The sequence below is a fragment of the Chiroxiphia lanceolata genome, chromosome 1 (genome assembly GCF_009829145.1).
Source record: "Chiroxiphia lanceolata isolate bChiLan1 chromosome 1, bChiLan1.pri, whole genome shotgun sequence".
Classification (NCBI taxonomy): Eukaryota; Metazoa; Chordata; class Aves; order Passeriformes; family Pipridae; genus Chiroxiphia; species Chiroxiphia lanceolata.
The window spans coordinates 21,713,730-21,737,592 of NC_045637.1; the positions used below are offsets into that span (position 1 = coordinate 21,713,730).

Consider the following 23,863-nt stretch of genomic DNA (forward strand, 5'->3'; position numbering starts at 1 on the left):
TGTTACATATTGCCTGGAGCATGGCCTTTGTCTTTCTATTCCCACCTGTAAGATGGCAAGACTAATTTGGATAAATTTCCCCGTCACTTAAATAGGTGTAGACTCTTGAATCCCTGAACCTTGACTAGAATTCAGGCATCAGCTCCCCCGTGGAAAATCTTTCTCAGAAGGGATAAAGTCATCAGCTGGCAGATGTTAAACATAACTGAAAAGTGGTCACACTCTCTTCTAAGAATTACCACTGACATAACATTTCTGAGCGACTGTTTCTACGTGGTGATATATACAGCCGACCATGAGATTGTCTAACTCATTAAGGCATGATCCATGTTTGGGTGTTGAAAAATCTTACCAGTTTTCACAAAGGAGCAGTCAAATGTACTGTAAAAGAACAAAATTTTGCAAAAGAGGGAGTGAGCACACACAAAAAGTAGTTACTGAACTACAAAATGGGAAGGACTAATCTATTTTTGCATTTTACTTTTAATAAGAAAATCCTAGCAACATAAAAGTCTCATTGAAGCTTCCAAAATCAGGGCTTGTAATTAAGGGAGATGGGAAATCCATCAGCTGCATCACTGTGACTTGGCATTATCCACTGCATCAGAAGAAAGCTTAGCAGACCTTTACTGAAAGGTGCATTTCTCTGTCAAGAGCATCTCCACAAAGTTTACATGCTACCTATCCTGGCTGTTAGAGAAAGGAGGGAAAACCTCACCAGACCGGCACTTGCATGAGCCTATCGTCAGCACTGACCTTCCAAGCAGAGATCTTTACATTTGTACTTTTCACTTTTTTGATGTTCCAGCATCATGACCTAAAACATGCTGTCCTTAAAAAATCCAACTATTCCTCACCAGCTGAGGAATCAGGGCCAAAAAGGCTGCAAAGCAGTAAAATAATTACATGATAATCTGCTAGATTTGTGATACAGCTTGTACAAATGCTACCATGAAACACAATTCTCTAGGGAAAGAAAAAATATTTAATTAGGTCTAAAATATGGCAATAATAAATTGTCTAACAAGGTTCCACCTCCATCCACGATAACTGTGCTTTCCACTTACCTTGTCACAGAAGACCTTGATCTGGCAGTAGGCTCGGTGGATGGGTTTATTGCTGCGGTTGTTGTAGCTGTACGTATCGATCTGAATCATCAAAGGAAGCCCTTTTACTCCTTTTTGTGAGGAGAAGTCTGTGCTCAAGCAATTCACTGTGATGAAAATCTGTGTGCCAGAGAGATTACTTTTAAAATGTGGTACAAACAATGATTAAACTTCCAGAAACACATGAAAACAAATGGGAAAATAAAAGCAGATTCACCACCCTACCCACCCCCCCAAAAAACCCAACAGTTACTAATTCGGCTATGATGCATTCTCTGGCAATTCACACATTTATTCTCCACTTCTGTCCTAAATCCAACAAAGATGCTTCCATCCTGTGAAGTAGGACAAAATTTTAAGGCATGTATCAGCACTTCAGTTTGGATCAGAAGCTCACATTTGAGTTGAATCATTTGGTTGTCCCAACTTACCATGCTTTGGTTCACACCAGAGAGCTCAGAATACATGAGCTGGATTCTTTTTGGAAGAGCCAGACCAGAAGTTGTGTTCTGTGAGCACTCCTCAGTTGCTTCAGCTGCTAATGGTTGCTCAGTCCATGGGAACTGACTAAAGACAATCTAAAACCTCCTAAAATGTGCCTCGCATGGATGTCAGGTCTTTAGCCCTGATCTGCTTCATTCTAGAAATCTGCTCTGTATGTTTGCACTATTTGTTAAAAGTGCAAATAGGATCAGGTGGGTTGGAAAGGACCTCAGAGATCATCAAGTCCAACCCTTCATCCACTACCACCGTAGTGGTTACTAGACCACGGCACTAAGTGCCACATCCAGTCTCACCTTAAAAACCTCCAGAGACAGAGATCGTCTTGCTTTGTCCTTTCCAGCTGCCTTTGGTCTGGCTTGTTTTTCTGACAGCTCACAATTCAAATTCAATGGGGTAATGATAAGCCATACCCTTTTTTTTTATTTTACAAATTTTCTTCACACTGTCATCAGGGGTACCCCTTCCTCCATCCCATCAAGAGATACCCTTGATCTTTACTTCAAGGGTCCTTCATTGTCTTCTTTCAATTTCAAAAATGCATCTCATCCTGTCTTTCAAACTGAGAAGCTCATTGATAAAACTACTGCCTACCTCTTCTCAAAAGTCCTCTTTGCCAAGTAGCAACCACTTAACTTGACATTGCATTCTGTTTCTGGCAAGCCCCCTACTTGTCTGTGCTTCAGAAATCCACCTCTTGCTCTTCTTCTACAACCACTTATGTCAGTTGATAGCCACTAGTCACCTCCTGCTCTCTAACTCCATTGGTACCATGGGACGAGGTGTGTCTCATCTGCCATGTCTGTACAGGACCTGGGAGAAGGATCTCCCACCACCAAAGTCTCACAAGGACTATTCTGATGCAAAGCAAGCACTGTGAACTGAAATACCATTGATAGCTTTCAGTCAGGATATCGTGAATGACACTGGATAAAAATCCAGTTTTCTGCCCAGTGAGGAATATGTGCATTACATAGTAATTTGGGGCAATCATGCACTGACCTGATTCTACTTTTAATTTTTCCTCCGTTTTAAAAACAAAAACAAACTGCCAAACAAACAAAATCCCAAAACTGTGAACTAGGGAAAAGGACAAAGAAAACCACCAGTATCTCCTGAAACAAGAGGATGTGAAACCTGACACTCGGGAAGGAAGAGATCTCAAACAGATCTCTCAAACAGACCTGATGCACACCTTGCTGGGCAGAAGAGGGAGCAGCAAGCCACTGGTCTGGGAGGATTCAGGAAGGAAGAGTATGAAGGAACCCCTCCCTAATCCGCAAACAGGGAAAATAAACCAACCGTGTAGCTGTTCAGAATGCAACATCCATAAGAAAGGCAGCTGAGAATACAGAAGGTCTCCCAGGGCTGGTGGGGCATACTTCACCCTCATGGCAGAAGTTACCATTACAGTCATGGTCTTTATGATGGAGCCAGCTTGTTTACCTGACTGAGCTAATGGCCCCTCCACTTTCTGCTTCTGATTCTATCACAGAACTGCATTTACAAACGAAATAGTTGAACTTTAACTGCAGGAAGAGGAGGGAGGCGGGGAAGGGCCCTAGGTGAAACTCTGATTTTGAAGCTGATAGTGTTCTTTCTGTTTCAAATTACAAGCTGGTCTCTCCTCCAGCTCCAAAGGTAAGCATAAATACAGGCGCATACGCCTTTGAAATATAACAGCCTGAATTTCATTTGCCTTCAGAATCCTTTACAGTGTCAAGGCAACAGTTTAAACTGTGTGTGAACATACAGGAGTGGAACAAGGTCTGGCATAAAACAGAAATCTAGTCTCACTATACTTTAGCTCATACTTCTGCACAAGGGTTTTCCATACTCTAAGCTGACATGTGAGAGGGAACATGCAGGCTTTGCATCTACTCAGCAGTTTGTACATCTGCAACATTTGCTGCATGCTCAGCTGAGAAGTAAAAAAAGATCGTCCCACCTTAATCAACTACATACACTGTGTGTCATCTCTTTCACTGCCTCCACAATCACAGAGCAGAGTAGGAGCAGCTGGGGAAGATAGACTTTATTGTTTCAAGAGTCCCTATACAGCAATAACAGATTATTCAGCATGAATAATAGATATGTGCTGTAAGATTCAATATCTTGTCCTGACACGGTAATACATCAGGATCTCTCTGAGAAGCAATGACTGTACGTTCATGTACATGAAATGTACTATACTTTCTGCCATATCATTTGCACCTCACAGATAGACAGATGGATTCGAATTAACATAGATCATTCGTTTGGGGGAAATTTTCTGTCTCCACGCAATATTCTATTAGCTTTCCTGTAAAGCACAACACTGACTTTAGATTCAGAAAACATGGGAAGTGTGCAGAGGGAAGGGGAAGAGGGTGTATTTCTGTTCTTGGAGTTGATTTTAGGGTCTCCTTTTTTTTTTTTTTTTTTTTGCACAACTAAAGATTCGTACCAGTTTTAATACAGTGGTGCAGCAGGCTGCTATGGTGAACAGGATCTGGGGAAACACCTGGACAGACCCCTTCTCTCTCCCCTGCTCTGACCAGAAACCACCTCCACAACGCAGTGATCTGCTCTGAGCAGCAATGATTTCAATTGCCTGTCCAAGCACAGCCTGCTTTGCCCTTTACAACCCTCATCTTCCTCTCTTTCTACCTCCTGTCCATAATGCAGGTACTCCTCACTCTCTATGAGACAAGGGGCAAAACAACCTCATCTTCAGACATGAAAAGAAAAAGCACTGCTTTACTTCTCCTGGCAGATACCCAGGTTTAAGATCCTCCTTCCTGAGGTCTCTTGCATAGTAGAAATGACAGTAGCAGGAGTAGAAATCAGTTTCCCTCCCCAGCTCTGTCTACACTTGTCTTAGAACTCTATTAATAAAAGTGACTATAATTGTCTATCTGAATTAATTTACAAACTTTTTTTTTCCCCTGTGCAAACTGGATTTTAACAATGTTTTGCTATCAATTGGGTTGTCATTATAGTGATGTCTTTTTTTTTTATGTCAGTATATCTCAGATTAGAGCAATTAATGGCAGAGTTCCACCTATCTAGTCTCCAGCTCAGGCATGCCGTTGGTAATGAAATACTAATTTGGAGAAACATCTGCTGCTGAGAAAGTTTCAAAAGTGGCCTAAGATAACGACAGCTCTTCTGTTTGATATATGGCATGTCTAGAAAAAGCACTCTCTTTCAGGGAAGGCACTCCTCCATGGTGTAGCTGCTATTATGTGAATTACTGACTGTTTGTTAAATACTGCAGCATAATTAGGGATGTACAAGACACAAACACAGTAAGCTGCCTTAAGAGAAAACAAGGCTCAGAAGTGCATTTCCCTTTTTATCATTTAATTCAGCCAACATGACTCCTGCTGTGATCTCTCAGCTTATACACCTTAAAGGTCTACAGTTACGAAACTTTTAATATAAGCCTTTCATTACTATTTACCTTTCTGGCTCCCATTGTCTCAGAAAGAGCCAGGGGCAGAAGGGAGGGAACAGTGTGTTATGGCACAAAATCAGAAACTTACAGCAATTTCTCTACTGAATACTAGTAACACATAGCAGCTACACCTGGATGATGGGTCTTTAAAACCCCTGTTTTTAAAAAGTTCATCCCTCCAGACTGTAACAACAGAGTTAAATGATGCGTCTCTCAAATGAGTAACATCAATCCCATCATTCCTCCTATACACAAAAAGTGTGGTTTTATAGTTTCTCCTGCCAGCCGTTACCTTATAAATCCCACACAAAGGTAAAACCTTTGTTTTATTTCAATACAAATGTCTCCAGCAAATGTTTGCACTACTCTTTTGAAGCTTCCTCAACCCACACCACACCCAGGCAACTACATAAAAATGCCATTTGCCTTGAACCTCAGATGCATACTTACCAAGTATACACTGGATTTCAACATTATGTGCTACCACAGGTTAACTCTTCTTTAATATATACACGTGTGTGTGCATGTCTCACATATATATATATATGCACACTTGCACAGACAGACATGGATTATTAAAGTAGCTGCCAAGTCTAATCCTACATAATTTCTGGTACTAACTCCCCAAAATGAAGCATCTCTTCCTTCAACCTTTAAATTTTGAGAGTAGAGAAAATGTTAATTTCCTTCCTAATTAAATTAAATTAAATTTGATGTAACTTAAGAAGGAAATTTGTGATTATGAACAAAATAATTCTTATACTAGTCAAAGCCTGTCCTAAGTATCACTAACAATGTTAAAGAAATATGGATTGGCACAATACAAATCGCTGCTAGAGATAGTTCTGCTCTACAAGCTTGATTTTACCATTGTGCCTGCTGGAATTGGAGCTCACTTTGGCCCACAATATCCAAGAACCTAATCCTGCAAATCACTCACTCTTTGAAAACAGCTTATTACTGTATGGGCTATGCCAAAACTCATTAAATAACTGGAAAGGTTCCCAGAGGCTTCAGCATGCTTTGGATTAAAGATCTACATTTCAGTTAAATATAGCAGGACAATGATTGCATGCAAGTATACACAACAACTGCAGAGTGCACAAATCCTGTGCACACCAAAGGGCATATGTCAGCACCTGCCTCAATTATATATCCACCAATATGTCTCTTTACCACATGTCCAAGTTGTGGTGCTCAGCAGAAACCAGTAACCTCTTGGTATCACTGAAAGTTATTTTTTGTGTCTTTAAGGTGACATTTTTCTTTAGCAACTGCTCACTGAAGTAACATCTTTGAATTTAAGGTTAAAAAGCATTTTCCATAAAAATATTCAATTAATGTATTGTTTCAGAATTAACACCGTCCTAACCACTTTAAATTAGAAAATTACCAATCACAGAAAAGGCATATCTCAAGGAATTGGTAGGATTTATGACAAATATATTCTCCTTTGACCAGGAGAATTCTGGTTCATAATTATCTTTCTTGCAAACTAACTTCTGTCAGCAATTAGACTGAAAGCAGACAGATGAATGTCTATCAAAAATGAAGCTGAACTCTGTTCAAAAGCCTCCACTAGAACTTTGTCAACCAGCCAAATGCTGCAAAAAAAATCTTCTGTAGGGCAACAGCAAGGCAACTACCTACCTTCTAGCATATTATAAATAGACTTCTCAAAGTCATTCAGTTCTTGTTAATTGTTGTTTGTTTCCTCACCTTTTTTTAAAGAACTCCTTTAAAAATACCAAACACAGCATTCAGGTTCAACCAAAGGGAGCTGACAAATCACCTTGCCCATAAATGTTGCATATTTATACACAGAACTAAATACAGAAGTGAAACAAAGATAGATTGTACAAAACTGTTCTTCTCTTCCTACCTCTGTTCCCTTACAGTACAATATATTTGTCTTAAGGAAGCATAAGGTAGAATTTGACATGGCTACAGTCTTCCCCTTATTTTCCCTGTATCCTGCTCTGAACCACAAGCCCCACAACGACCTCTAGATAAGGGCCCCAGCAGAAAAGGATGTTGTTCTAGAAAAGGGTAAGAATACACCAGGACAAACTCTGCTCTGCCAGAAGGCAAGGGGACTGCTGTCAACCAGATACAGCAGAAGAAACGCTAGCAGAGTGGCGTTTCTGATTTTGGTGCCATTTCCTAAGTCCACACAAAGCAATAGTGAGATTATTCCACAGCTTGACATGAGCTTTTCATTGACTTGTTCTGCCAAGCAGCAGCTGAAAGACAAGGCACCAAGCATGGGGAGCTGGAGCCAACAGCTCAGTTCCAATCACATTACTGGGGTAATAGAGGGAGGCCTCTGCCTCTGAATTCCTATTTCTTCCACGTAAGAACCACATGAGATGCTGCCTTATCAACCCTTAGCAGGCTCACTGTTAGCAGGCAGACTGGCTGCCACACCCATGCTCTTATACCCTCATCCTGAAAGGCTTGGAGGAGGAGGACTGTCTGCTCTGCTAGTGTGTGGGAGGAGAAATCTGGGTTTAAATGAGGAGAAACAGGGTTTAAATCAGCTGCCCTCCAGGTGGAGTAGGAAAGTGAGAAATCTGATGTTCCAGATAGGTCTTCCTAGATGCGGGATTTAGTCTCCCAGGAGAGATAGGCATATTTGGATACGTGATTTCTGCTGCTTTTGTTTGATTTTCCAGATCACTCCCCTGTGCACTTCCAACAAGAAGTCCATTTTCTTTCTTACTTCCTAGGCCAGCAGAGCACTTCATCACATCCCATCTCAGAGGCCCTGCAAAGAACTGCTCTGTGCTACTCTTGTCTGACTCCAAAGAGAAAAGCCATTGTGCCTCTGAGTGGGTTAAGTTTTAATCTTGAAATTGTGATGGAAAAGAGAAAACAACACTGAGCAGAAACAATGGAGCCAGTTGAAAGATCATCATTCAAAAAGCTTAGGAAAAGAGTCTGTAATTATGCCTTGAAATTCTTCATCTCTCTTGGATGAGGTAATTGCTGGAGAAAAAACAGCCTTCAGTGACGTGCCTCAGAGCTTACAGCCTTCCAACACCACAAGGGCATCCTATGGGAATCCCCAGACCCAGTGCAACTGGTTGTTGTATTGGACTCTCCCACAGGAGCAAGCAAGTGGGTACATGTACATGTGCAGGGAGGGAGACACTTTAGTGCAGGCAAGGTGGTAACCTTTCACATACAGCCTGATTCGTGCTTCATAGCTCAACACCAAAGTGTGTGATGAATCCTCTTACTTTTATCAATACATTTGCAGTTCAAGTTCCTAAAAGATCAGATATTTATTAACTATCCCCCAAAATAAATATGCATAAGCTAATTTGCATTTTAATTACTACTTCCTGCAGAAATACAAGGGGCTTAAATTTCACTCCTGACAGTTTTTTAGTCCAGCAACAGTAAGAGAGTCTTTATTTTACAATCTTAGTATGTTTTATTTCCAGTGATCATTGCAACAGTTGTGTTCTTCACGTAGTGGTACCCAAGGGAAGAGCAATGTGAATGGTGTGAGATTAGAACAAAATGTCCCAAGGTTAACACCTGACATTAGTGGATGTGACTTTCTTGTTTCTAGATCAACATGGTGTCTTGCTAACTCTGGCCAGCAGCTGCAAATGCAAATGCGTTAAAGAACTGGCAGCAGGGACATGACTGCCATGCTCTAGCCCTGGTAGCACTTCTGTAAAGGTCCCTGAGAAAGTCTGTGTGTGTTGAAGATCCCAAATCTGTATTTGCTGTATCTCCTTGCATAATGATCACACACACACACAACAGTCACCTCTTGTGACTGCAGAGGACAACATACAGCTGTAGTTCGAAATGGAATCACAAAACAGGGAAGTATCTGAGGCGGTGACAATGTAATCATTAGATGAGTAAATATAACTACATTAGCAACTGGCCAAGTACAACTGTTTACCAAGGCCTGCTTTTGAAAGAGCTGGGTGGTTTTCAGAACTACTGTCTTTTTTTTTAAGATGTGCATCAGAGATGAAAATCCCTGTTACCACAAACCTCAGCACCTTCAGTCAGCGAGTCAGGACAGTGAGTATTAATACCACCGCCCCGTGCTCGACACAGTCTCTCACAGGACTCACTCACTCCAATGCAATCTCTCTAATTCTCTGTTAGAAATGCAGTGGGGAATTGCGCAAGAAGATGTCTCCGTATTTGAAAGATTCATTGCATTACTTGAACACTGGGCATTTTGTATTCAACATGAAAATGGTATCAGGAGTTTGCCAAGCTCAACAGTGTTTGCTGTTTAGTAACTCTACATCCCCAAGAGTACTGTATTACCCTCACTCATTTTACACAGCCTATTTCCCTTGTTGTTTGCCTTCCGGGGGCCAACTTCTTCTTAGAATTACCGGCAGCTTTTCACTTCTCCCGCACTAGTCCATGCAGCTGAAGCACTCTGACAGCCTTTGTACAACCTTATCTGTAAGAAACTCTTCTGTTCTGGTTTATAGGTCCACTTAGCAGTCACAACCCTGAATGAAAAACTCCATGCCTGAGGGTACTTGACCATTTAAAAAAAATAAAAAGTAAAAAAAAAATGCATTCGTCCTCAAAAATACATTTGTTCCCAATTGCAAGGACAGTCTGTGTAACACTATGAAAAATAATGGCACCAACACAAGGGAAGGTATAGTCTAACTTACAGAGAGTATTGATTATTTGAGATGTTCCTAGCGTAGAAAGAAAGTTGATAGTTTACAGAAAGAAAACATTCACCTTGTGTCCTACACCTGACCTTGCAAATAAGAAAAAAATTTCTACTGTTTCTCAGGCTGGGCACCTACCAGCAACCCTTCTTATATGTCAAAAAGGAGAGAAGTGAAACAGTGACTATGGATAGATGGTATTTATATAGGGATACCATCTGCATGGCTTTTCCTCACCTTTGCCTCCTCATTGACATCCCAAGTAAAGGACACGGCATTAAATGCAATTTCTTCAATATTCCCAATGGTATTAAAACTCTCCTTGTAATCAGCTGTAAGAAAAAACAAACAAACAAAAGACCCATGAAAAAAAATTGAACTTTCACCGTTCATAGTACATCTTTGCTTCTTCATCTGGGTTCTCTAACACATCAAAACTACCTCTTGTACTGTTTATGATTCATTAATAACCTTAATTGCAAAGAGGTAATACAATGCAACTTGAGTCATACGCACAGTATATCACTGGCTGATGTTCTAACAAAATATTGCTTGCTCTCAAAAAGAAGTAAGTGTGACTCTAGTGACAATGAGCAGGTGCATTTCATTAGCTTGGCCAAGAAATGGCCAAAACTGGAAAATTAACTAAAACACTATTGAAGCATTTAAAGAGACTGTTCAAAACTTGACATAAATAAATAGTATTACAGTAAATCCTAAAGAAGCTTTCTAAAAGGCTAAGAGCTATAATTGAAGGATATCATTAGTAGTGTGCATTTCTTGCAAAGCTCTTTCAACTTTCCTAGGAACTGCACCAGATGCTGGATCAATGTTTCTCTATTAAAAAAAAAGGAAAACAAAAAACCAAACAAAAACCAACACCACAACAAAAAAACAAACAAAAACCAACACCACAACAAAAAACAAACCAACAAAAAACTGCAAAGAAACAAACCCAGAAAGATCCTTTTTCCAAAGATTTTTCTGTAACTAAAACAGCAAACAAACAAATGTAGAGTATTTTTAAGTTGTCTGATTACACAATCTGCACCTTCTTCTCACTTCTTCTGAAAGGGCTGTTAATATTATCAATAAGGTAGCTTTTAGCAAGGAATGAAAGCAAAAGGGAGGAAGATTTCCTAGTCGACCCAACAGTCCCAAAGAAATAGTAAGGGTGTAAAACCATGTAAAACAGACAACTCTCAGGTCTTCTTTATTATTGAAAAGAGGAACAAGCCACCTTTTTCTCTCCCTTTGCTGGCCAGTTTAACACACTTTCTTCTTTTTGTTGACAGATTAAGAGAAGTGCCAGGAACTTCCAGACTGTTCACACAAATGCATCAACTCTCTCTGGGACATATATATTTCCTAAGAATCCCCCAAGGGTTGTAACTGGACTCGGTGCCAGAAGGCTGAAATTACTCCCTTGATCTAATGTTTGCCCAAGTCTGTGCCTTAGAAACATGCTGATTCTTAGCTTTGTAATAAGCTATGGAGAGAGGATGTTTTTGTATTCTGTGAGGCACACAAATGGTTTCAATATTCATTTCCTTTGCTCTCCTAAACTGTTGGTCTCTAAAAAATAATTTCTACATAATAATTGCTATGAGATCATTTATAACAAAACCATTTCTGCAAGGAGGATTATTTAACATTTGAGACATGCAATCAGTATACTTTTCTCTCATCTAAAACACAAGAATGCTGACATCTCACTGGGCAACTGAAACTGTGTCCCTGGGACACATAAATAGTTTGGATACAATAAAAAAATCACTGCTCAGACCCTAGGAACAGCACGAGATATTTGGTAATGTAGTAAATTAACACAGTATTTGAGAGGGCAGGCAGGCTTTTCATTCCCACCAAGAACTCAGATCTCCTTTCTAACTGAAGTCATTGGCTTCACTATCTAAATTCAGTATGGGAATGCAAATGAGAGGAATTAGAAGACGCATAAGTAGTTTAATATGCATGTGCACACATCCACCCACCTCTAAATTTATGATTCACCAGAAAGTGCCTTGTGCAACTGACTGCTGCATATGGGCGTGCTGTGTAGGTGCACTTTGGAAAGACATGAACAAGATGTCTCGTAAAGACACTTGTTTTCTTCTCCTAAAAGGCTGTCAGAAGCTCACACACCAACAACCTTTCCCTTCCCCCCACACATGCCTCTGCTTCCTTAGTTGCCATACACAAATCTCATGGAGTGTCTATGCGACATGCTGTTAAAAAGCAGAAGTGTATCCTATTCCTCTCAATTTACAGACAATTAAAGAAGGATCTTCAGTTGATTAAGAAAGAATTTACGTCCAAAGATATTTTAAAGCTGTTAGACTGACTACAATTTTTCCTCTTCTGCTGCTGTGAGTTACCAGAAAGTTGAGGTTTTTCAATATTCAAGAAAATGGCTGTACAGGAATTATTTCCTCTTGTGTTACATAAACTGCATAGTAAGCAATGGCAAATTTTTAATGTTAAATACTAATCATGCATTACATAACTTTGTAGTAGCCTTTGTAGCTTTTTTGTATATATATATAGCAGCAGTGCACATAAATAATACAAACTATTCCCCCAAAAAAAACCATAGACAAGTTTCTGGAGCACAAAGATTCCATACCCACTCTTCATATTTGAACCTGTCCTGGTATTTCACAAATTATTGTACTGATTCTAAATAATCAATATTTGCTGCAACTTAGTATTGAATTATTTATTTCACATTATTTTAAAAGAAAAAGCTAGTGATCAAACGTCATAGCACTGTGAAAAAGACAGCTGGTTTTTTTGCCCTCTTTACCCATGCTAAAAAGAGTGAACATGCCTTCCTCCTTCTTCAGAAAAACCGATTATAGCACACAGCCTAAATTTTAGAAAATGCCTTACCTTCTTGCTTAATAAGCATCAAGCCTTCAGGTTTATTCCTCAAGCACTAAGGACTTGCTTACATGTAAGTACAAGCTTATGCTATTAATATCAATGCATCTACAGATGGAGTACTGCATCTAATCCATTCAACCATCCTTTCTCCCAGGAGGTGCACCAGCCAGTACACAAAACAAATTAAAGCAGTGACTGACCCCAGTGTGTCTGGAGTGAAGCAGTAAGTCACTATTTCCTCTGATCTCCAAAATATAACTGCAGGCCAGAAGGCAGATAGACAGACCTTGTGCCACTGTGGAAAGCAGCACAAGCACAGTCCCCACCCTTATCTGAGGGCTGAACAGCTGGAGCCCAGAACTAGAGCATCCCAAAGGCATTTGATCTTCTGCCTGCTAAAGACCACATCATGCTCTAGATTAAAAGTGCATTCATAAACAATTAAAAAGAATTCACAGATGTTAAACATGCTACAAACATCAAGTTAAAATAATATTAAAGACTATAAACATTTATGGAACAGGTGATGCAGATATACAGATACCTAATTCTCTCTGTTAACTACACAGGGCCTGGACACTAACTCAGTATTCCTTTACGGGACCCCTACAAGGTCCTGAATTTTTAATGTAAAGGGAAATCTTCATAGAGTCATTCAATATAATTTTGCATGGAAGGAATCCCTAGACATTATCTGGTTCAAGGAGGGCCAGCTTCAAATTTGGATTAAGTTTCTCATTTAGATCATTTGATGGTAAAACTGGGAGATTGCTAAATGCAGCTTGATACTTGTATGGGAAATGTAGTTGGGATCTATTCTGGCCTAATAAACCAAATAGGCATAAGGTAAGAGCCAAAGAAAATTAAATGTACTTCAGAAATACCATACCTGGTAAGGGCTAAGGCCATATTTCAGTTGTTCTCAAGAAAACACTACTGAGCAACATCTGGGTCTTTCTTCTGAAAACTCTGAGATGAACCACGCTCTTACAGCTCTTACATCTGACAAGGAGTGCTATATCAGTAAGTCTTACTACACTGGGCTGTGCTCATGTTTGCAGTCCAAATAAAGAATACACACCGGAGTGCCTCAGAAGTCAGCACAGACCTATTTCACCTCAAACCAATGGAAAATTAAAAGACATTCACTTTAACACAGGTAAACACACAGCTCATGTACAGCCCTTGTTTTGCAGAGCACTATTTTACAGAATATGCATCATAAGCTGACTCATTGGGGAAAGGGACTGAAATGTGCCGGGATACCACAAGTGCAGTGGAGTCAGAGGGTGTTGGCATGGCAGTGGAACAAGCTCATGAGCGCATACTTTCAAAGGTATGAGCATTTAGTACTGTAAGCTTGTAGTGACTAGTACAAAAAACAAGGCAGCCTTCAGAAACAGCTGTGACGTGGCACACTTGCTTTTTTAACGTGTCACAATAGGAGTCATTTGGTCTCAGGTGGCGATTTTACTGCCTGAACTATACCAAAGGGCAAGAAAAGAAAAAAGGAAAAAACTCAAAGAAGTTGGGGAAACAGTTCAGCCAGAACAATGATGATAAGACGCAGAGAGGAGATTCGGGAGGAGCTGCTTTGACAAAACACACTTGACCTTAAGTGGAGCTCTGCGGAGGCTGCAGCATTTCAAAGGCTAAAGGCATTGTGTGAGTAGAAACACTTAGGTATACTGATTCCCTGATCACCCAGTTCAATTGCCCCTGAAGTCTTGTGGTGTTCTCTACCATGAGCCCTGCTTTGTTTTCGCACCCCTCTCTGCCTCCTCTCATTCCTGCCATTCAATGGTTTGGTTCCCTCAGGCGGTCAAAACAAGATAGACTTTGTCTGCTTTGGTCTTGCCGACTCCTTTGACTGGAATCCTGCAGATGGCTGCATGTGTAAACTGCACGTGGGAGGGGAGAAACACTTGATGTCTAGACACTGCCACTGATTCAAATTTCAGGCTCCTCGGCAGAAGGTACGTGTTCTTCCTCTTCTAAAATCTCCGAAGCACGTGGATAGGGCAGCTGTGGCTGAAAGAGGCTTGTAAATACCTTAGATGGGATGAACGGTAAACAGATCTCTCAGGATAGCACACCAGAGCTTGTTCTCCCTCAGTGCTGACACCAACAAGACTCAAAGTCTGCGAGTGTAGAAGTCCTGTGCCCTCGTCTGCAGTCACCAGGATCATGGCATCCTCACTCTCAGGCTGCACTTCCACATCAATTAGCAAACACAACTGTTACTGGCTGCTGTTGTTACTGGATCAAAGACTGGATCAGCCTTTGAAAAGCTAAAGAAAACAAACATTCCGCCACTCCTAAGGAGGTGCAGACCCCAACTTCCCAGCTGCAGAAGGTGGATCACTAAATACACATGCACGGGGCAGCTCTTCTGTGTAACTACTGAGAACCATTCCTTCTGCATGCTCCCTGTCCTGCTCCATAGTCCCTGTTGTCCAGTCCTAGCAGGGATGAGCCACTGGCAAAAACTGCGGTACTCTGCAAGGTATCAGAGCTTTCCATATCTGAAATCTTCCCTGAAACATCTGGAGATCCTCTTACACTTACCAATGTCGAGGACCCTCTGTTTAGCTGTGTGCTGCCGGGAATGCCAGTATTTCCAGTATTTCAGCTGTTCATCTCTGTTTTTATCCTCACTGAAAACAACCATGACCACACTCTATGAAAAAAACGACCAGAAACCACATTAGTTAAAATAATTAATAGTCAGAAACACAAAAATTAAAATCTCCTATATGCTTCTAATGCTGACCCAGTCACCACCTTGTCCTCATACTTTGGTTGTAAAAGATTGCTAGGTTTTAATCCAGTCCAATATTGCAATGCACCTAAAGACTCCAGGCAGAGGAAATGTAGTTGGAAAATAATGCAAGGCCCAGGATTATGTTCCCGAAAGTCCAAATAAAATTTAATCATATTCTTAGATTTAAGAAGTCTAAGTTCCCTTTATTAAAATGTGATCATTTCAAAGTGAGAGGATCCCCAATTCCAATTCTGATCTGAGTCCAGTCAAAGTGATGGAGATTAGATTCTTTGTCACTCTGGAAGATAACATTACACTGAAAGGGATGTGTTGTTATGGAGCTTCACCTCACTGGCTAAGGCAGGACATTTTCAGTTTTACCATACACAGTCAAAATACCCTTCTTGGGAGCAGAACTCTTGCATACTTGTATTTAATGACAAACTCAATGTAAGTATTTACTGAGTTTTGCTGAGGTTTTCACTTCATGTTCTAAATTCCCTTTGTTAAACTGTGTGATTCAAAGCAAACAGATTGAAACTTTATGCAAAATTTTATATGAGCAATAAAGTGTTTTTTTAAAAGCCCTGCTGTAGCCAAGCAAAACAAAAAAAAACCCCACAAAACAATGAATAAATAATCCTATCAGGTAAACTGAAGTGAAAATAAAGCACAGAGAACAAAAAAATCACTTTTAAATATCCTCTTTTGTTCCTGTTCTTCCTTTAATCTCAAGACACTAAGGTCAAACCATCATCAAGCTGTTTCATAAGCTGAGGAGCTGGATCACAATTGATTCATGATCTGTGTCGCTCCACACAGTCACCACTGTAACCCTTCACGTGCTCTGTGACCTTTTGCATAAAAGCTGAACACCATCACCACATCTTCCATGTCCAGTCTCTGCGTGAGCACAAGGCAATATACGCCATGGACAAGCCCTGAGTTATGCCTGTGCATACTGGCTGGCCATCAGGTACGTGCTGGCTGGCCAGCACTAACCAGATCTGACCATGCCGACCAGCTTTTCCACCAAGGACAGCATTAATCTTTTTCCTCTATGAAACACTTACATGGAACTTGTAGAGGTTTAATACCTTCAAAACCTCTTGCACCTCTGTCAGGTTTGGATGGAATTGGCAATAAATTCAAGAGTCGCCTGAGTAGGGCCCTGGCAAACAGAACATGATCGTGAAAGTTGCACGTGGTTTCACAATCTTCTGTAAACTACATCCTCCAAAAGGATGTGGTCTCATCTCTCTTTTACAACTTCAACCCTTCTGTTGCCACAGCTTCAAAACTCATGTGGCTGTGCACTGAACCAGGCCTATGAGGACTGGTTTTCAGTCAGACCAGTGAGCTCCTGTCTCCTGTTTCAGCTCTGCAAGTGCTAGAGCTGGAACCAAAAAGGGGGAAGGAACAGGTGGCAGGGAAAGAGATTTTGCAGCAAGAGAGAAATCTTACATCAGCCTTAGCCAACAGTGTAACACTACAGCCTCATGCCCTCAGGAAACCAGGCTAGAAATTAACTGCTAATCCAGGTTTCCAAATCATTGCCTCTGTTTAAGACGAGTCTCTCTAAACTTTATGTATGATAGAAACATACAGGTTGTTGTCTGCTTCACTGCTCACACTGACTTTCATCAGTTCCTTTTACTAAAGTCACAACATTCTTACAGTACTTCGTTTATTTGGATGGAAACATTTCCACAGCCTCATACATATGCAGCCCTGCCAGCTCCAGGGTAAAATTTACAGGGCAGCAACTCTGAAGCTCATTGTTCATTCCAAGGTTACTGGGTTAGGATTTGCTAATTCAAAAACATTACCAAGGCAATCAGGAGGCCCATTCCCCAAAGTAGATTTTGCTGAATACACAAGCTCCAGTCCCACCCCATGGAATTTAAGATGCAAATCATTTTGTCATAGTTATGGGTGAATATCAAGTGAAAGCTCATACTTATACAATGTAAATGATTTAAAATTTATGTCACAAAGGATGGAGTCAACTCTTCATGTTTTATCTGAAATGCACTGGAAAGCAGCTGATGATGTGCACAAGTAAGTGAAGGTGGACTACAAGTAGATGTAGCTGTTCTTGGATTTCTTTACTTTAATCGTGGCAGTGATAAGTTCATCAGTGCCAAGTGCAGTCTCTGTGTCATAATCATTCTGCCAAACCACAGACTGAGGCAGATATGTATATAATTAACTCGTAAGATCACACTGAAAAAACTAGATCCCAAAACATTTGTTGCCACCATCAGTATGGTGCTCTCCCACCTTTACACCGGGCATGAGAATAAGCTTGCTCTGTCCTCTCCCACAAGAAAAAAAAAGTTATTAAAAGCCAACCAACGACAACTACATCTATGTACAGAGCTCCATTCCCACCTAGGAAAGAAATGGGACTGTACCCTGACTTTGCTGATGGGATGCCGGAAACATTTGTTGTCACCCGTCTCACTCAGGGTGATGGCGTAGAACTGTCCTTTGTTCAAGTAGGTCATGGGCCCCTCCCCTTGCTTTTGACGCAGAGACTTGGTAGCTTCTAGTGTATACTGAAAAGTGCTGCTGAAAAGACAAGGAGAGAAACATCAACAAAATCCGTATCACTTTCTCCTTTTCTCTTTGTCCCCATTTATTACGTATTTCATGCATTGCATAAGGCGTAAGAAGCTAATAATAAAATTCCAGGAAAAGGTCACATGGCCATTTAAAAATGCACTTTTTATTTCAAGTTCATCAGATCTGGCAACAAAATGTAAAAGTATCTGAACTGTAAGTCTCTTGGATCAAAGACTACATCTTTACTTTCTCTGAAAAGAACCATTATGAAGTACAAGACTATGTAACCCACAATGAGAGTGTTAAATACCAGGCGGGAATTCAGTATGATTTGCAGGAAATCACAAACTCCACAGACATTTAAACTTAGAAGTGTCACAGAAAGAGAAATAAATAAATAATTATTTTTTAAAAACCCAACCAGAATAAAACTTGTTGCAAAAGATGGACTTGGAGAATGAAAAGTCCAATTGCTACTTTCAGCACAGTGCGGGGAAGGAATTCAAGAAGAAGGGACAGTAAGTTTATTTGTTTAAAGACAACATGCAAATCAAGGTTTTTACAATTAGTCAGACAGAACAAAGTGCCTACATTTAGTTGTATCCTGCAGCCAAGTAACCTCCTTTTAGAAAACAGGAAAAAAATAGAGAAAAGGTTTGCGCTTGTGCTGAAATTTGAGATCTTCAAAAAGACCCTCCTTCATAGAAGAACTTTCCACTTTTAAATCAGTTCTCAAATCATGAAAAGTTAAAGCCTTCCTAGTGAACTCTTAGCTGGAAACAATTCTCACTGAGCCTCTTCCACCTGCCTCCTCCAGTAACAGGCTTGAACAATAATCCAATAAAAACAATGCCTGCAGCTCCTCACATTTTCTTAAATGAAAATAATGTTCACCATGCAGAAAAAAAAAATCTCTTCAAACTGCACAGGAAGCTTAATGCAAGGAGTCACTTGCAGGATGTCCTCATGAACTGGAGATGTGGAGGAAGCAATTTCACAAAAGTCCTAATTCAACACAGTATTTAAGCAGTGTCAGAGCAGAATCAAAACGAGGAATATACTGGTCCAAAACAACAGTGTATCCTTAACTTTCTAACTCTAGCAAAGAACTCCAGATCATCATAGTACTGCCACAGCAATATAGAAATAAGGGGAAAACAAAAATATTTTTAACTATCCAATGGAAAAAAACCACTAAAATGGGTTTGAATAATAATTACATTTAAATCCCCACTTGACGAGAAGGTAGAAAAACCCCAACAGATCCACTGTCTTTCCATCCAAAGGGAAGAGTTTCAGATAGTTTAGTATCAATTATTTAGTAGCAATCATTTAATCAAACAAAGACAACTTCTAAGTGTTTCTTAGCTTATAAATTTAAATTCAGTCATCTTTCTAGTTGCTTAAAAGTTCTAGTTGCTTTAAATCAAAGCAAAACTAAGGTAAAATCAAACACTCATCTATACCTATCCAACCTACTGATGGCAGAACAGGTACGTCCCAATAATGCAGTTGCTGCCAACATGAAGGCTCTCACACAGTGAGAAGGCAGCACAGAGGGCCCTGTGGTTCCCTCCTCTGTTGCCCACTGTGGGAGTGTTGCCACGGTCCTGTCCTGTGTGCAAGGGGAACAGAAGCACTGCTGACGCTGGCAAGCAGTGTGGTCCTGTTGAGTGGACTGGAAGAGCAATACCACTGGTGCTGCAGACTCAGCATCCATCCTGCTCATCCTATGAATTGACCACCCATCAGCGGTGGGGGCACAGCCTTGATTTAGTGTCACATGAAGGCACTGCAGGTTGTGTGCCGCAAGACTGCTTCGGAACACATATCAAGGCATGCTAAGTGCCCTGGGACATGCACCTCAAAACCTCCCACCAGGCAGAAGGCCTAATGATGATGTGTGCTGAGAAGGGCTTAGGATGATCCAAAGTCAGACAGTGTTTGAACAGAGCTGCCTACAGTCTGCCACAGTCTGGTCTTCTGTTTCCTGTCATTCTGGATGTTTCAGAAAGATGTCAAAAAATGTAAATCCCAGACACATCGCACTTGGCCAATTTTGCAGTCTCTGTGTGGTACCACTTGTGAATTTACTTCTTGTTCCCAGCTGGCAGTCAAAGTGTGCCCTATAGCAGGAGGATTAGTCTCACCCTTAAAATTTATTGCAGTCACTCAAATTATTATAATATTATTCTGAACCTCAACGCAAGTCTTAACTAAACCCCTGTGTAGTCATTAAGGGATCTTCTATCAGGCTTCCAATTACTTTCATATTCACCACTGCTTTTTTCAGTCTGAAGTTTTAATTTCTGAGCACCTACCACTTCAGGAAAGACATATTTTGTATTTCTTAATGCACATTCAGAGGTTTTGTTCTAACGTGAACCTGGGCATGAAAGGCCTAATGTCTGAGAACTGTTAACAATACCAGTGCTTCAGGATTCAACTTCACAAATATTCCATGTAGTAAGTGAGCAGTCTGCTAAATATCTATTACATATGTTCTGCCTATACAGTGACTCAGTTCTGAGCTCACTGCAGTTAATGATTGTTTTAATCCTCTTCAGAAGAAAGATCAGGCTATAGGGAACCTTCACCACAGATGCATCATCATCATGGCTAGGCTTCGCGAACGAAGATTTGGGAACCACAGATGCAGTCATATGCCTAATCCAGGAAAAATATGTAGGCATGTTCCTGTTTCTAAAGTGAGAGTACTCACTCAGATATAAACAGAACCATTCATGAGCAAGAAATAAAGCACCAGCTTAAAAACTTAAGTGATTACAGTCTTTATTGGTTAAAGGGACTCTGCAGCATTTGCCCATGCTGCACATACATTTTTCTGTGCTGGGGGAGAACACTGTAGTTTTCAAGCTTAAATTTTTGAAGCTGTCTAAAAATATTTTAGGAATTCTTAAGGTTTTTTACATGATTTGTAATAGAGACTTTGTTTATACTGTTTTATAGGTAAATATGAAGTACCACAACAAGCAGCGTGAAAAGACAGAAAACCTACTAGGAGTAACCAGAAAAAAAACAGAAGGGAAAAGTAAAGATGGGAATTACATAAGGTTGGTGGAGCCAGTTCAACCATCCTGGACATCTGTCTTCTGCATCCTGAAAGGTGGGAAAGATTTCATGACCTGCCTGTCAAGGCTGTGCCCTGTTACTAGGGGGACCTCTCTTAACAGTTTTAATCTCACATATCTCAGTGGGGCTTCAGAGGAGTTACTAATGTAAAACAATTCTGAGGGAAAGGTAATAGATGAAGATATAAACTGGCCAGATCTGAAAGCTAATATGAGCAAGAGAACAAGAGGAGAGTGATGTCTGGCAGCATTAAGGAGCCCTGCAGGCACCTCAGGCTGAAGAAAGGGAGGGTAGGAAGCGGACAGAGATAGCCTGTCCTCAACACATGCCTGTGTGATGCCAGTCAACGCATTTCAAAGCTTATGCCATACCTTGTTTGTTCATAAATATATTCTTCAGCCCCCACTGACACACTCCGATACTTCTGAAAAATAAAACCAATTAAATATAGTTTCATGCAATCAAAATGCAAATACCAAGAGAAGTATAATTATGTTTTTTCAAGGAAAACTCAGAAGAAATCATCAGCCATTTAAAGCTTAAAATATCTAAAAAATTGAGTGAATATAAATATGCTAGTCACATTTTATATAAAGGTTAGAGGTTGACATTGTCAAAAATATATAATTTACTCACCCGACCTCAAAAAAATGTGTTTATACTATAAAGGACTAATAAATTAATCGCAGCTAACTAAGAATATGAAAGAGATGAGAATGGTATATTTATATAATTGCTGAAATTGTAGTATCTGAAGAACACAGCAAGAGATTGACCGAAGTGTTCCCTACCACAGGGATCTATAAAAACTCAGCACTCCTTCAGTACAACAGAACTAAGTCACTCCATAAATGCTTTGAAACAATTTCTAAATATGTATTCATAATGTGTTTTAAAATTGAGCAGGAATTAGAGCAATTCCAAACTCAGTCATCCTCAGCAACTCAGGAAGTACTTTCCAAGCACTTAGGAAAACTAGTAAGTGCAACTATACTTCTAAACACTAATTTAGCACATGTTTCTTTTGGTGTGTTTTGATATTTACTTTATGGTCTCCCCACACCTGCTTCATCCAGCTGTCCCTACAGAAACAGTGCGTGGCTGGAGAAGCAGTCAGAGCACACATGGCAGGGACAAAGCGCATCCTGGTATTTGGGTAGTTGAGAAAAAACAAAGGGACAGGCTCAGTGTGGAGCGAGGCTGCAACAGGGTGGAAAAGCTGTTCCTGCTCCCTGGCCACACCCATGTAAACATTGGGGCTAGAAGGCCACCAACAGAAGTATACACCTCACCTAACAGCTACGGATGGGGACCTAGCTAAAGTCAGTTGTTCAGTCTTCCTTTTACAGTTAAAAGGGGAAGTGAAGATGGAGAGGAGTGAGTGCACCCGGCAAACCATTCCACTTGCTTTGGGCAAGTGGATTTTAACTGACTGTTTCTCCACAGACTGCACAGAAAGTCTAAATGACAAGTACTGTACCCTGCTATTAACCAATAACTTTAAAAAGCATGTAACAAAATATTATCTTTGTAGCAAAATTAACATAACAAAGAGTTCGGGATGCAAAGCCAACATACAGATGTAAAGTCTCTTTTTACAGCCAAATTAAACAAGTTTGCATGTTTGATAGCTCTCTGCACAGCACGGATGGGCTGTTTGGGAACCTCTCAGCAACATGTCCCAGAACAAACCAATGTAAAGGAATCACTCTACTACAGCACCTCAGGGAAAGCCATGAGTATGGCACCACCGGGCTCAAATGAAGAGCCACTTACCAGTGACATCAACAGCTGAAAAAATGTGTAATGTAGAGCACTGTCTCTAATTCAAGGTTTGATCCTACTGATTTTACAATGGCAAGCTAGATTTCTTCATTAATTATTCACTTAGTTGACCTACATGTGTTCTATATCTGAAAATTGATTTCACCTCCAGACATCCTCATCTACTGCTTGTGAAGACCATGTAGTTTTCTATAATACACATAAACAAACACACAGTAAATTTCTCATATACTCAACCAGAGTAGCTCAGCCTTAACGTAGCTTGCCTTGCACTTTTGTTACATTTACAATTTTGTAGAGTTGGGAGGAGACAAACCCTAGGGGAGATTTACCACCTAATATCTCTAATTACTTGCAGAGGTACTGTCAGCTTTAAATAGTCTTTACCCTTCTACATTTCCAGCTTGTTTGCATTATTCTGCAGCAGGCAAAAGCAGCCAGAGGGTACTCACCATACTAAAGCTGACTGTAAAATTACTTTGACTCAGCATAACTGTAAAACAGTTTAAGGAAGCTCCTTTTCTCTCTTCTCCTCCTCATTCCTGTACATATACATGCAGTTTTTCCTTGCCTGTTATATTCTCCACTCCCCTCTACTCATCCAATGCAACTACTTTTTCTCACTTGCCCATGTTGCAGAATACAGCTTAGTGCAACAGACAGCTTCTGAACAAATTAGTTGGGTTTATCCAACAGCAGAGCCGACACTGCTCATTTGCATTTTCAAAAGAACATCTAGAATTTCCCCATCACAAAGCAGCTGCTATTTCTTACTGTTACGAATAGGTCTGAAGGCAGATCTTGTTAATGGTAAATAAATCTTCTTTCAGAATGGCAACTATCCTCTACTTGACACAATATCCCAAAAGACAAAAAGATCAATATTTATTATTCTCAGAATTTCCAATAAACATCTTTAAAACTGTCTTCTGAAGCGCCTCATGATGCTCCCCTGTAATCAGAGCACAGACTGACAGGAACACAGCAAGGAGCAGAAATGAATTTGTTGAAACAAGCAACACTGTTCTTCTAATGGCTCTTGAGGACA

At 40.3% G+C, this 23,863-nt stretch overlaps 1 protein-coding gene across 7 annotated transcripts in view; it reads right to left on the reverse strand.

Moving 5' to 3' along the window:
- The window catches only part of GRHL2 (grainyhead like transcription factor 2), a 67,076-nt gene that overhangs the window by 25,019 nt on the left and 18,194 nt on the right, over positions 1-23,863 (reverse strand). For 6 of the 7 annotated variants that reach the window (XM_032704720.1, XM_032704740.1, XM_032704713.1 and 3 more), the window contains 5 exons: positions 21,402-21,454; positions 17,787-17,943; positions 15,174-15,285; positions 9,957-10,051; positions 1,068-1,226 (listed from right to left, as the gene is read on the reverse strand). In XM_032704720.1, coding sequence (XP_032560611.1) covers positions 1,068-1,226; positions 9,957-10,051; positions 15,174-15,285; positions 17,787-17,943; positions 21,402-21,454 — 576 coding nt within the window. The remainder of the gene's footprint in view (positions 1-1,067; positions 1,227-9,956; positions 10,052-15,173; positions 15,286-17,786; positions 17,944-21,401; positions 21,455-23,863) is intronic. The other variant, XM_032704700.1, reaches the window with a different exon arrangement.